The following is a 14,707-nucleotide window of genomic DNA, read 5'->3' on the forward strand; positions in this document are numbered from 1 at the left end:
GTGTAGGATATGTTTTGTCAAAGTTCTCAGTTTTGTGTTATTAAGGAAAGAAATGGCGGTACGGGTATATCCTTTGAAGAACTCCCAAACTCCAATGATCTAGTGACCCGAGATGATCAAAACATCTCACTCATACCACTCTCGCCCAACACTCCTTCTTCGTAAAGACTCTGGTCCCTGCCTTCCGTTTCCTCACCATCATTCGTATACTCCTGCCTCCTCTTCCCTCTAAACGTATCATCCAACCCCTGCACTGTCCCCACACTATCTCCATACCCCAGTCCATCCTCTTCTACTTGTTCCCCCTCCATGTCCTCGTCCGCCTCAGCCTCGATTCTACTCACACTCAGCTCAGGTATCGGTGTCCGCCCTGTAAGAATATCGAATAGACTATCATCTGAATCCCCTTGCTCATCCTCATCATCACGCTCAAAGCGCAGAATCTTGTCTTTGCCCTCCGGCCACACCAGTACGTGTGCTTGTTGATGGGCAAAGATGAACGCTGGTTTCTTGTCTGGTGGAGTGAAAAGCCAGGATATTGTCCAGCGGGGTGGTAATGAACCAGCTGGTTTGGTGATTTGTGGGGATAGGGTTATTATGGCGGGTGGGTGTGGGAAATGCGAAGATGCGAGAGCCGTTGAGGAAGACGAGGTCGAAGACGGGGGTATGTGGGATGATGCGGCTGTATACAGGTATACGGTAGGTTCGTCTTGAGTGGTTTGTATGATTAGACGATGCGGATCGGTAGGGTGCCAGAGCAGGTTCCTAATAGGACTGTATTGGATTAATATACAGCGCGGTCGGAGACTTGTCAGATCCCATATCCACGCGGTACACGGCGTGCTGTCGTCGCGTGTTGCACACAACGTGCCGTCTGCGTTGAAAGTCAACATGCCGATGCCTTGCTTCATGAGCCCTGTTTCATTCTTATCCAAGGCAGCTTTCGGAGGGGTCACAGGCTGCTGAGTGGTCGTATAGCTGCGATTGCCTTGGCCGTCGACATGTTCGCTGTATACCGGCGCACTAGGTACATCGATGACAGGTGTGTGGTCGAGGAAGACGATGGGTGCGAAGGTACGTGTAGAGAGGATGCGAACGCGACGGTCCCACCCACCAACTGCCAGACGTTGGTTCCCGGGTAGCCATTCGAGTGTCTTGATACCCAAGCCCTCAACATGCCACTCGCTAACGTCGTCCGAGGGTTCGCGGGTTATGGTGCGATACAAATGTCCGTCGGCAGTGTAGATGTGCAGTTTATAACCAGCAGAGGCCGTGTCCCAGACGGCCAACCAGCGGCCGTCACGGCTCCATCTGAGGCCCGCTGCGTCTGAAGTTGTCAACTCTACACGATTGAGAAGCTTGTATGTACCCGGCGCCAAAAGAAGTAGAATATCAGCGCCTGCTACGCGACATAGTAGAGCCAAAACACCACCTCTTCTCCTTCCCGCGCCTGCCTCTGTATCCTCAGAAGGGCGATATCCCCACCCCTTGCCGTCTTTACCCAGAAACTTGGGGTCACGTATCTCCACGGCTCTCCCAGTTTTCAGACACCATATCTTGACGGATGCGGTGAAGTCACTCCAGACAAGTACTTCATCCTCATTGGCGCCAAACTCGGCGTGTACGTTCTTGCCCATGCCGCCTGAGCCATTGCTAATGATGGCGTTCCACCTCTCGTCTCGAAGATCGTATACGCGTGTTGTGTCATGATCGGATAGCAGGACACGGTTCGAGCAGGGGCGTGGTGTACGCGACGATCGGCGGGGAGGTGTTGAGTTGGGTGAACGGCTCGAGATCGAGGTCGCTAATGGCGGTGTAGTAGGAGGCGACCAGGCGATCTTTGAGCTTCTCAGATTCTGACTAGAAGGTATCGCTATGCTCTGGACAATTTCCAGCGTGGTGAGACATCGTATCTGCAAGCGAGCGCCGTTGAGGCAAGCAACGTGTGTTGCCGTCGGCGACGGGACAGAGACATTGGTTGCTGGCACTGGTCAGTAGCGATCGCATACTATGGCTTCGTATCATGGCTTGCATTTGAATTTTGTCGTCACGAATATGTCTTCCATCTTGTCGGTAGGCTTGTTGGATGCGACGAGAATGTTTAGATTCGGTAAACAAAGGGCAGGCGCGGAGGCTGGCCAATAGGAGTTCAAAGTGGCCGCAATTAGCGTGCTTGTCGTATGTGAAGCGCGAGCATGCCCACCAAGGAGCGATGGAAACTCTCATGTCTACCCAGGTAAATTTACCAGAGCTATGTGAATTTTGTTCCACGATACATAGAAAATATGTCCCTATACAAATCCCAACCGTAACAACAGCGAGGGTATCGGCGTGCACTTCCAAATCTACCAACGAAACGCTCAAAAATACGCCATCATTCGTCCATGGGTATATCTTAGATACGGATCCAATCTGAGAGCCCAATGCTGCTATAGAGAAGTGAAGAAGGAAATCATCCAAACGCTTGCTTGCTAGATCGCTCAATTCAAATCATCCACCTCGTCGTCGTCACCACTCAAGTGCTGTACACTGGAGCCTTGATCAAGATGCTCTTTCCACGAATCTGTACCGCGACACCGACGGCCATGCGCACGCGTGGTGGTGGAGACTCATCTTTTGGTCCCCCGGAGCTGCCCGGTGGATGTTGCGTAAGACTTTGCTGGCTGCCACCTTGACCGAGAGACGATTCTCGCTTGCCCAGGGTGGCAGGAGAAGCCGTCGCCTTCTTTGATGCACCAAATCCGAACATACCGCGCTTCTTATCTTCTTTTTGCGGCTGGCCTCCTTGTAGCTGTGCTTGCTCTTGTTCGGCAATGGACATGTTGTCGTCAGGTCTAGATGCCATGCTTCTGATCGAAGCTCTATCCGCGTCATCCAACTCCATAATGGGTGCTGTTAATGCGGGGATGCCGGATTCCAGCTTCATAAAGTCGGCGACGATACCGTGACCCGGAGGGAAGTACTCAATATGTACTTCGCGGCTCTCAAGCGGTAGATGCTGAGCAATGCTGATGGCCAGTTCGATGATCATAGGCACGCCTCCGTTGAGGTCTGCCGGCGCAGGGTCGTTCAAGTGCATCTGGAGAGACGCGATGAGTTTCTCATTGAGTGTTTCAGTCAGCGTCTCGCGATTGGAAGTAGCTTGTGGTGCTCTCAACACATCTGCCAGACCTTCCAGTGTCGCCAGCCGCCAGTTGATGATTTTCGCGGCAAGTGTGTCTTCGTCTTCGGTGCTGTGGCAAGGCGGCGAGAACTTGCGGATATTCGAAACGATCGATTGCAGTTGTGTCGAAAAGCCCGGCTCTAGGTCCGGATGGAAGTACTTGTCAAATATGTTTTCTACCAACCAGTGCGAGATGAAGGCACGGCCAACAGCCGTCATCTCCTGCTTGCCTGTCTCGACGGCAGTTTTGTTGACCACGACATGCAACCACTGCGGTATGGTTTTCCAATCCTTGCGGATGGAGAAGGATAGCTGTGCGATCAATCCATCCAATCGATTGAAGCGCGTTGCGTATTCGCTGTCGTCCCAAGATGTGCGGGAGAGCGACAAGCGCTGATTTGCGAGGGTGTTTTGCAGCTGGTGAACCTGTGACTGTTGCTCGAAGAAGTATCGCTTGACCTTTTGGTACTTTTCGCCTGTACGAAGTTAGGTGAGTCGGTTCATTGGATGGGAATCCACTTACGCAAAACATCGTGCTCCTTTTGCAGCTTCTCGACATCGTCCTCTGTCATATCGGCGACGGAGGTTCTTGGCGGAGGCGTTGCCCGTCCCATTTCTGAAACCTGTTGGCTCTGCTTCTCGCCGCGATATGGCTGCCCCTGTGAAGCTGTTGGTACGACGTTAGCGTCGAATGTTGCGAGGCCCGGCGAGACAGGCGGCTGACCGAATGGCTGACCTTGAGCGGGAGGCTGTGAAAGTAGGGATGACTCTCGGGACGGTTGCCCTGGCTGCGGTTGGCTGCCGTCGACCACTTTTCTTAGCGTGTTCCTCGCATTGCTCTGAGCACTGGGTGCCATGTTGTCCTGCGACTGGTGTGGGGGTGTTATGTTTGTCGGTGGGAGATCGGACGGTTGCGTGTGCTGGGCGTCGTATGTCTGGTAGGACGGCGGCTGGAGGGGAGACGGCGGGGCCAGCTGGTGGGACGGAGGGGGCTGGCGTTGTTGCGACTCGATCTTCTGGGCCTCTTGCGCAATCTGGGGATGCTGTGAGGCTGGTCGCACAGATTGAGGCTGTTGCTGTGGGTCTTGGTGCGGCTGAAGCTGCTGCGCAAACTGCTGTTGCTGTGGGTAAAGAGTGTTTTGGTGGGCACTTTCTAGCGACTGCTGGTACAGGTGGTAAGTTTGCGGGATGTCCTGTGGTACCTGCCCACCTTGGCCATGCGGCTGAGCGTTCTGGAGGAGGGGGCTTGGCACGTTTTGCGGGTTGAAGGCCTGGTAGTCGGTCGCGGGCTGTGGGGGTGGGGGTGGAGCGGCAGGCTGGTAGGTTTGGTATTGGTGTTGCTGGTGGTGGTGGTGGTGTTGTGGGTGTTGTGGGTGCTGTTGATGTTGTTGTTGTTGCTGTTGTTGCTTCTCAGAGCTGTATTGATCTACCCCGCCTTGGGTCGAATAGCTGCCCTCGGTGCTTACCCTGCCAAGTGGGGGCCGATTGTACTGTTCCTGGTGCGGCGGCGGCACAAATTGTTGTTGAGGCTGCTGCAGCTTCTGCTGGTATTGGATGTCCTTGGGCGGCACCTGGGGCGTCTCGTTGTCGTCTTTCTGGAGGAAGGGGTCGAGGTTGTCCTCGTCCTGCTCGTTGGAGGCGGGCAGGTGGGACGTCGAGCCTTGGTGGTGCTGATGCCACTGCTGCGCACGACTGTCTTCCTGCGCTTGGTACTCCTGCACACGGGGGTCGCTCTTCCGGACGGATTGGCGTCTACCCAGGCCGTTCTTCTGTGCTTTGGCCTCCTGGTCCTTGTGGCCCTTGACTCCGGCTGCAATGCGACTGCGCAGCGACTGCTTCTTGGGCTCGGGCACGTATGCCGCGGGCGAGGGCTGGGCTTGATAGGCACCGCGGTGAGGCGACTCGAGAGCAGATGCGGGCGGAGGCCCAGCTTGTTGCTGGTAGTTCTGCACCGGCGGCGGCGGCGATGACGGCGACGACGACTGGCCCAGGGAGAGATGGGCGCTCAGCCTGTGGCTCGTGGTGCGCTGGGGAAACTGCTGCTCCCTATATTGAGGCTGCGGTGGTTGCACAGGCGGCTGCTGAATCTGCACAGGTGCTGGCTGGCTGCCGTCTGGATTTTGGTATCGCTGCTGGCCTGCGACCTGTTCGTTCACTGACAGCGCTTGACCGTCAGCCGGGGCGACGATTGGCCGGCCAAAAGGTTCCTTACCAGATGGCACAGGCGAATGCTGCCCTGACGAGGAATTGTCGACAGATTGGTGCGACCGGTTCGACTTGGTCCATGGAAAGTTAGGCATCGCAGTGTTGGCAGCTTCAAAGCTCCGCCAGCAAGCAGGTTGTCGATGGCGGGGCGGAGACAGACGCGCTCAGCTAATAATAAAACAAGACTGAGCAGCCGTCAACTACGCCGGGTAAGACTGCATTGCGCGCGGTTGGACAGCCTCAACTCAAGTACAATGCATCGAGCTCCATAGATGCACGCCGTAGGCTGATCAGCCCAAGCCCTGCCGCACGTGCAGGCCGGCGGAGCAAATGGACTGACATGGACAAGGCAACACCAGTCCCGCTCCAGCTAACACCGGAACAACTTGCTGATGTCGCGACATCTGGTGCCGTGGCAGTGCTGCCTCGGCCACTGCTACTGCCCGTCAGACCACCCAAAGGCCGTCAATGTGCTTCTAGCTATTCGACGTTTCATCCGTCCCGTCTTGTGGCTGCCACTCCCGCGCCTCAGTAACACGTCCAGACAACAAACACGTCTGGATCTAGATACGTATGCTGTGCCCAAATCCTGGCGGATGGTAACCTGCAACAACAGCACCAAGTGGGGACTACAGGTCTTAGTGTAGGCGGCGTTGCGAGCCTTCTTTCATTAACCTGTCTGGAGCTGCAGGCGCCCCTGCGTACCAGCTAGGGTGTGCATACATCGCCTTCCCAAGATCATACCAAAATACTGATATGCTTCTCAACACCTCTCCTCGTACATTTCTCGCGATGCAAAGTTTGACTCTCTGATGGTCACATTGCCACATGTCTGAGGAAACGAATGCCTCAGGTAACAAATTGTATCAAAACCCTCAGTGACTACCTGAGCGAGCAAACTTGAATACGGGCCATAACTGCATGCTGCTTCCTCAGCTCTGGCAAACAACATGCGGCTATTTTTGGCGTCTTACATGCCCTAACCTCGTTGGACTAGCTCGATATCGCTTCGGTTGTGATGCCTGTGTGAGGTTCCCTAAACGTCCGCTATTACACCACTTCTGTACAAACGTCGAAAAGCTGACTGTCAGCCACTTCTGCAAGCAATTTACTAAAACTCAAATTCTGGCATTTACGGAATTCACCGGCACTGTTCGGTCATATTTGGCTGCGACCGGACAGCAGGTCGACGCAAAGGTACCTAAGCATGTCGGTCGAAGCGGGTATGCGCGCCTCCTCGAAGGTGCATAGATAGCTCCTATCTGCACGAGTACGGCACTGCAAGGAACGACTTTAGTTTGGGAAATTGTCCCGCGCCTCCTTTCCTTCAATGGCGCATGCACAGAGGTGGCATTAATCGACGACCTACCACAGGGTATCTACTACTGGCCTGCTCAGTCTGTAGGCACGAACAAGTTGGCAGCACGGGTCTGACGGGTCACCTCGACCAACCAGTACTCTACCAACTACAAGCAACAGCAATACTGCCCAGCTATAAACTTCGAACTTTGGATGCCAGACGAACATTGCAGGTGCTTTACTATGGTAAGTGCACTGACAGAGTTCCGAACTACGGCAGGATGTAGACGAACTATGCTCCAGAGGTACCGCTCCTACACAAGCCACTCTACTACATTGCAGAACCCGTTCAGGCATCGACTCCCTCTATGAGCGTCTCCCAGTGAATACAGCGCACCGCAAAGCCCAAATCCTATTTGTATCTTTTGGAGCGAAAGCCATCTCATCCAGCTTGCTAACACCATCGATCGTTTCCTTGGAGAGGGACCACAGTTTGAGAGAAGTTCTCCGGAATCAGTCTGATCTGTATACTCCATTAAAGTCGTCCACAGACCTTCTCTAGCCTATCGATACTTGCTACCCGCCAAAGAATCAACTCAGAAGCCGGCATTATTCTAAATCCAAAGTAAACAGTCACTAGCGAAGGTCTTGCGCAGGTCATTACCAACAGAATATTGCTGGTTGATTCAAGATGGATGATATGGTCACTCACTTCTCACACGCCAGTACTGCCTTGTGGAGGGATGAGAGGCTACTTCTGGACTGTCGCACGCTCAGAGTTGGTTTGATACCATCTTTAGAGACTGAAACTATGTTCCGACCATTTCATATAGCGGTACATAACTCCCTCCCTCGGTCGAGCTACAGCAGATATGCAGTTCTGCGAAGCTAGGGTGGAGACTCTACAGAGTGATTCGTACACGAGGTCCTCGTCAGGTTTGGTGTCACGCGTACGCGTGACTGGCCCTGAACATTACATGCTTCCACACATTGACCGGCATCTACATCTCCGTATGGGTGAGTTAATTCCTCGAGGGTAAAAGTTCGTGATAACTTTTGGCCCTTGGAGGAAGCGAGTGTTGCGAAGTGGAATCATTGCACGCCCACCTTGATCATTGAAAGTAGGGAAGTCGTTGGTAATCAAGAGCGAGACGATGAATGGGCGAAAGGCGAGAGGTGTTGACGATGGCTTGAATGGCAGCATAGAAAAGGGAAGAATTACATCTCGCAATACTCAAACTAAATCTCAGTTCCCCTTTCACTTCACTTTCGAGCCTAAACGCTCATTAGTCAGTACGCGTTTGTCGGTCTGGCATTTTTCCATCGTTCATTTGTTTACCCAATCCATACCGCTTTGTGACTCAACACTACGAGTACATGTCGAATTCGGTTTGTAAGGCCATTCCTTGGACAGAAGGCTCCGAGAACCCACAAGTCATGGCATCAACTGCCGACGCAATACCCGCATCAGAGCCGCCAAAAGGGCTGCTACCAACAACCGTACGCCAGCCACTATCCTCACTACTATACCCAAAGATTGCAACAGCATCATCATCACATGAGGTCCCGCTTCAGTCGCCAACAGTCCCCCACCCAGGCAAGCGGCTACCATCCCCACCGAAATCCCCAGCAATCACGCATCCAGAATGGCCGCTATCAACTACTGCACCGAGATGTACACCAGTCTTTGTCTTGTTCCCCACTCCAGAACTGATGTCACCACTATCAACGACATCACCGTTTCCAACAAATCTGCCACCTTGTCCCCAACCTGCGCAAACCGGAAGTTTCATATCTCGCCTCTTCATGCGCGCACCTGCTCACCCATACGATGTGGAACTTGGTACGCTTCCGCAGCGCCGTATATGGGAGGCTCGCGTCATGACTATGGGAGACGACCAAAGGAGGAGGGATGCAAGGATGATTAGGATCAAGATTGCAGGAGCGGTATTGGTAATTATTGGGTTTTGGGTATTGGTGGGCCTGGAGGTCTGGAGGAGACAAAGAGGTGAAGGTTACGATGGGATCGAAGGTAGGTAGAGACGGTCGTAGACATGTTGGGATAACGGACCGAGGGCACGAAGCTGTATTTTCTCTTGTACATTACAAAAAAAAAGTCGAGGAACACAGCCTCTCTCCAAGTATGATCAACCACTAAAGCCTATGTTCTACATACATGGAACGTATGCGCATTGTGTACAACTCAGATCGGCGTTCAAGCCCGCTTTCACATTCACATTCACTTTCACCTTGGACATCGTTATTCGCATAAGTTTTGACCTACAGATTTCAACATGTTTAGCTTCTCTGCTCTCCACAGCGTCGTTACAAATTTTGAGGCTTTATCATCCAGCAGTGTCTCTTCGCCGGCCCCAGAGACGGTATCGACTGAACCATATAATATAGACCATATCACTCTTCAAATGGCAGATACAGAGCGAGAAGATGTTGTGTCCGACAAGAACCAATCCATTGCGGATTTTTCTGAGATACCTGACCACAATGCAACACCATACCATCACCTCGATCTCTCAACTACTCGCTACGTCCCCAACAACAATACTGTCATCACCGCAACGAAATTAGACACCTCAACATTGGACGCACCCAAAGACAAGACAAGCATCCGGTCTCAAGTCCCATCAGAGCGACACATTAATCGCGCCAACATCACCAACGTCAACACCAACGCCAGCGACGTTGAGCTGGGCCCACTGCCAAACTCGACCGTTACAACACGGTGTTACTACTCGCCGTCCTCCTCTTCAACAGCAAATACTCTTCAACGCCAACGCACTCGGAGGATCCTCCATCATGTCATGGTGGCTTTGGCCGGAATGGTGGTGATTGTTGTTGTGGCTTGCGCCATAATTTATGTGGTCGCTTCACTGAAGTTTTCGAGGGCATCGTGAGGTGACAGTGAGCGGGGGTGGATGACATGAGAGAGGATGAGATGGAAGACTGAGCAATTAGCGATCAGGAAAGAGAACTAGACAAGGTCTAGTTTCGACGGCTTGAGCAAATACAAAGACTTGAATAATTATCGCCAAAGAATTGACATTCGGGTTGCTAGATGGTATCATTTGCTGCGCATGCATGAGTTGAGTGCGTCGACTATTGTTGTACCTCTTCCACATATCCCAAGGCCTCTCCGACCTTGACCTTCATCCCCTGTTCAATATTCCACTTGAACCCGCCTTTCCTCTCCGTGCCAGTGAAGCCCTCGTCAAGACTGGGTCTTAAGCCCTTTGGCGCCTCGAAGACCAGTACGATGGTGCTTCCCAGCTGGAAACCACCCATCTCTTCACCGCGCTTGAGAGAGTGACCACCCAATACGCGACTAGCTGAGGTGTAAGAGGCCTCGGCGAATCCCGAGTAAGGTTCACCTCGCGCAGCAGCTTCTTCGGCGGCACGGTCGGCGGCAGTATCGGTGGTGAGGCTGTTGGTGCGGAGTTCGCGATCGAAGTTGATCTTGATGGAGCCGACGTTGGTTGCGCCGACAGGTGTATAGGAGAAGAAACCCCATCGCCAACGACCGAGTAGCACGACGCGCTCGTTCAATGTGAACAGGCCGGGCATGGTGCGTTGCAGGTATGGCGATACGCTGTACAGTTCACCAGCGAAGTGGCGACGCGATTCGACGACCCACGATACGGGAGAATGGAAACGGTGGTAGTCTCCTGGTGCGAGGTATACGACGCAGTAGTAGAGTGCTGTGGGTGTCTTCTGAGACGCGGGAGCCCACCAGGGGCGCTCAGCTTCACTCAGGGCCATCTCTGCGCGAACCTCAGCTTCTGAAGAGGCGGCTGGTGCGGTAGATTGATCGGTTGGCATTTCGGCTGGTTTTCCGCCTTTTGGCCATGGCCCCGAGAACAGGTTGGGGAGAGTGTAGGAGATGCCGTTCACGTTGGCAAATTCCTCGTCGGCACGGACCGTGTCTTCTTCGTCCTTGGCTGTCTTTTCGTGCTCGCTGGCAATGACCTGCGAGCCTGCGACGTTCTGGGCGGGCGTACTTGGCTTGGTGGAGCCTAGGAGGGCGTCCAGACTGTATGTCACGCCCTTGACTTGCTCGACTTCGCCGTGCTCGATGGTGCCGAATTGGATGACCTTGCCGTCTGCGGGGGACAGGACGGCGTTGGGGTTGGGATCTAGAGGGCGGACGCCGGGTTTGAGGGTGCGGTAGAAGAAGGCGGCGAGATTGGGGTAGACATGGAGATCAGGCTCTGAGACCTCGGAGAGACTGGCTGGTCAGCACGCAACTTCTCCCAATGGCAACATTTCGAACGTTATCTTGGAAAACATCGAGTACTCACTTGACGCCGAAGATCCACGAGTAGAGCTTGAAGCCGGGGACGCGGAGGTAGTAGGGAATGTCGATCTCGTTGAAGCGCCCCCAGACGCGCGAGAGAGCCTTGAGCGGCAGCGTGGACATGACCTGGACTGTCCATGGCCCGCTCGGCCGTATCCTCTCGCGCTTCTTGGGCCGGCCCTGGCTGTCTGGCGCGCCCTCGTCGCCATTCTGCCTCTCGACCTCTGTGTGCTTTTCCCTGCGCTGTATGCGGTACAGCTGGAATGCGCCGAGGAAGCCAATGCCCAGGGCTATCGGGATGGGCTCCCACTTGATCTTGGTCTTGTTGAGCGCCGCGTTGAGCCGGGACCGGAACGACTCTTTGCGGTGGAAGTTCTGCTTGTCACATGTTGCGCGGGTCGACGAGAAGGTGCGTGAGGGGACCGAGAGGCGCGCATTGGGGCATGTGTGGGTAGCGAAGCGCGGGCGCAGAGGAGCCCGCATGAGCTGGCGTGAACAGGGAGACGCCATGGCTGTGGCTTAATGCATCGCCAACGAGCAATTCCCCAGCAAAGATGGCAGGCGAAGGCGTCGCGTGGTGGAGGGAAAATCGACCTGCTCGGTTGACCAATGACGTATCCACCTGCGACGCCTCTCTAGCGCGCAACGGCCATGGCTCCGCACGTCGCCATCGTCCACCGTCGACTGCTGCATCGCGTGCGCCCAAAGTTGCAACATCTGGCACATCGGGACGGCGGCCCAAGTTGACGTTTGAACTGCTCTGGCAACAAAGAAGACCACCGTAGATGGCAGGCGTGACCGTGGCTCCCAAGGTTGTTGACACCGAGCTCTAGAACGGACACGTCGTCACTTCTCTACTCCCATCTATCTGCACACTTCGCCTCTCCCCATAGTCTGCCGCTACCCACACAGCGACCATGGCGGAAGAAGCGCAGACCATCAACCTCAAGATCCTCTCCCCCTCGACTGAGGTGGAGGGCGGCGTGAATCTCGCAGACGTACCCGCTTCAACCACCGTCAAGGAGCTTCGCAGCCGCATACAGGATGCGGCGCCCTCCAAGCCTGCACCTGAACGCATGCGCCTGATCTACCGGGGGAGGGTCGTGGCCAACGATGCCGACACACTAAGCAATGTGTTCGGTGTTGACAACGTAGGATCGCCAATCGCAAGCAGCAGACATGGGCTAACAGTGAATGTAGATTCGTGAGAGCAAAGACCAGAGCCTCCATCTGGTACTACGAGAGCTCCCTACTGCTGGGAACCCTTCAGCATCACCTGCTCCGCCGTCTTCAACCGTTCCGCCCAATCTTGTTCGTCCCCAAGCTCCAGCTCTGCCTGCAAATCCGCTTCAGACGAACCCGTTCAGGACGCTGCCGCAGACTCGACCAAATTCAATACCACCATTACCGCAACCCCACCAGCACCATCTCCCGGGAGCCCAAGCACACGTGATCCCCATTCCTCTGCCTCAACAGGTACAGCACCAACTTGCTCACGCCATGGCACAACAAGGACAACAGGATAGCGAGCGAGTTCCAAACGCGACATCTGAGCAGCCTGGACAAGAGACACAGCGACCTGCTGATGCCGCTCAATCGCCGCTTCCCGGTGCAACGCCCCTGCCAGCAATGGGGCTACCCAATCTTCCCGGCCATGGCGACCAACCACTGCGGCGCGAAGGTGTTGGACCCAATGGGGCGCGGTGGACAGTCACATACAACCACGTCAACTTACCTGCGCGAGTTCAGCCGCCTGTTCCTGCATTTGCTCTTCCACATCCACTGGGTTTCGCTCGTCCACCAATTCCACCAGGCGTTCTTCCCTCAATGGGCCATGACAGTGCACAGCGCTTATTGCCACGGATTCAGACCATCTTCCAGGAAACACAACGGGAGATGGAAAATGTGCGTACGCTACTACAGCCCACGCGCGAGCCAAGCACACAAACCGATCGACCTTCGATATCAAACCACCTCCCCTTACAGCTACCTATTTGGCGAATTGACTACATACGCCAACACCTGAACACGATCAACCAGAACCTGAACGTTGTCGAGCGGGCCCTTTCCCTCCTGCCTACCGAACCGGAAGTGGTAGCGCTACGACGTTCGGTTACCGAAATTAGGGTAGATGCGTTAGAATTGAACATCATACTTGATCGGCAACAGGGCAGTCCTATTTCCAGTCAATCAAGCACCCGAGCTACATCCACAGATCCGCCGACCGCTGGTGTATTCACCGGCACAATACCAGGTGCTCCAGTCATGACGCCAGCCGTGCCAACTACATCACAACCACGAGCACAGAATGCTACGCAGACTCCCTCTGCAGATGCACCAGCCGAGTTGTTCCTCTTATCCAGCCCACAGGGACCTGTTGGTCTTCTCTTTGACCAGCAAGGCACATACACTACGGCTCCTATGGTTTCCACAATGCTATTCCAGAGCTTCACAACCCAGTTTTCCCAGAATAGACAGCTTATTGCTGGGCTAGGGCAGCACATGGCACAAGGATCGACTCAGCTGCACAATCAACTGGCAAACCTCCAACCAACACCAACACAACAACCAGAGGCTGGTGGTCAGGCTTACAATCAGGACCAAGCACACAATCAAATGCAGAACCAAAACGAGGATCCGATTGCAAATGCAAACGCGAATGCGAACCAACCAGAAGAAAATGATCGTATGATCAACGTTTTTGGGCACTTGTGGCTCATTTTCAAACTGGCTGCATTTGTCTACTTCTTTGCAGGAGGTGGTGGTCTCTATAGGCCCATCATGCTCGGTATTGTTGCTGGTGTGGTTTATCTGGCACAAGTAGGTGTGTTCCAAGAGCAGTTCAATCTTGTACGTCGTCACTTCGAGGCCCTGCTTCCCGTAGGGGCCCTGGCCGACCGTGTGGCTCAGCCCAACAACCAACGCCAAACCCAGCAGCGAGGCAACCTATCGCCTGAGGAAGCGGCTAGGAGATTATTGCAGCAGAGGAGAGACCAAAGATTTGGGTGGATTAGAGACAGCATGCGCACCGTCGAACGCGCTTTTGCTCTATTCGTTGCCAGTCTGTTTCCTGGTGTTGGAGAGCGAATGGTACACGCGCAGGAGGAAAGGGAAAGACTTGAACGGGTGGCAGCCCAAGAAGAAAGGGAACGTCAGGAGGAAGATGCGAGGAGAAGGGAAGAAGAGGCTCAAGCACAGCGCGAGCAGAGAGATGAAAACAAGGCTGGAAACGATCTCGCGACGCATGAGAGATTGGATTCAAGTGCGAGCGCCAAAGGCAAAGAGAGGGCGGTAACAGTGGAAGACGAACCCTCAGGCTCTGCTTCTTGATATTGGCGTGCAGTTTCATTACACTCAAGTAGCAGTTTCCAAACAGATACCCATGCTTAGACGTCAATACATACATCATACCCTCGGTCCACGGGGAGTATATCTCATCCGGCGCTACATTGCCTTTGACATACGATACGTCTCTGACCGCCGACCAGTGGCGAAAGCGCACGCGATGTTCACGGCGAGTCCAGCCTGGTTGCATCTTGTCGCAATGCGTGGCCGGGCCTGGGCAAGCTTCAAGTCAGCGGAAGTTATTCCGAGGTTTGAAGCTGGGGCGCCTGCCATGTACAAGACCAGGGTCCATGCTAGCGCACAATCAGCTAGCACACCTCCACACGCACGCGGATGCACCGAGGAGCTTTTCGGCGCGTTTCGTCTTCCTTTGTTCCGCCTTGCGT

General features: G+C 54.3%; 5 protein-coding genes across 5 annotated transcripts; 2 read left to right on the top strand and 3 right to left on the bottom strand.

The window, feature by feature from the left end:
• Positions 1–116: 116 nt before the first annotated feature.
• On the bottom strand, positions 117–2,066 carry J4E82_008850 (uncharacterized protein; the record flags this gene model as incomplete). The annotated part of the gene is made up of 2 exons (XM_051735080.1): positions 117–1,981; positions 2,033–2,066. 2 exons carry the CDS (start codon positions 2,064–2,066, stop codon positions 117–119), a joined length of 1,899 nt encoding a protein of 632 aa, XP_051585177.1.
• Positions 2,067–2,515: 449 nt separating this feature from the next.
• Positions 2,516–5,463, bottom strand: J4E82_008851 (uncharacterized protein; the record flags this gene model as incomplete). The annotated part of the gene is made up of 2 exons (XM_051735081.1): positions 2,516–3,639; positions 3,687–5,463. 2 exons carry the CDS (start codon positions 5,461–5,463, stop codon positions 2,516–2,518), a joined length of 2,901 nt encoding a protein of 966 aa, XP_051585178.1.
• Positions 5,464–8,473: 3,010 nt separating this feature from the next.
• Positions 8,474–9,579, top strand: J4E82_008852 (uncharacterized protein; the record flags this gene model as incomplete). The annotated part of the gene is made up of 2 exons (XM_051735082.1): positions 8,474–8,699; positions 8,954–9,579. The coding sequence occupies 2 exons, from the start codon at positions 8,474–8,476 to the stop codon at positions 9,577–9,579; spliced, it is 852 nt and encodes a 283-aa protein (XP_051585179.1).
• A 202-nt stretch (positions 9,580–9,781) lies between these two features.
• J4E82_008853 (uncharacterized protein) lies at positions 9,782–11,486 on the bottom strand (the record flags this gene model as incomplete). Its single annotated transcript, XM_051735083.1, has 2 exons — positions 9,782–10,907; positions 10,981–11,486. The coding sequence occupies 2 exons, from the start codon at positions 11,484–11,486 to the stop codon at positions 9,782–9,784; spliced, it is 1,632 nt and encodes a 543-aa protein (XP_051585180.1).
• A 407-nt stretch (positions 11,487–11,893) lies between these two features.
• J4E82_008854 (uncharacterized protein) lies at positions 11,894–14,306 on the top strand (the record flags this gene model as incomplete). The annotated part of the gene is made up of 2 exons (XM_051735084.1): positions 11,894–12,127; positions 12,177–14,306. The coding sequence occupies 2 exons, from the start codon at positions 11,894–11,896 to the stop codon at positions 14,304–14,306; spliced, it is 2,364 nt and encodes a 787-aa protein (XP_051585181.1).
• Between the last annotated feature and the right edge of the window lie 401 nt (positions 14,307–14,707).

The sequence above is a fragment of the Alternaria postmessia genome (genome assembly GCF_024291825.1).
Source record: "Alternaria postmessia strain BMP 2775 chromosome Unknown scaffold_76, whole genome shotgun sequence".
NCBI classification, from domain to species: domain Eukaryota; kingdom Fungi; phylum Ascomycota; class Dothideomycetes; order Pleosporales; family Pleosporaceae; genus Alternaria; species Alternaria postmessia.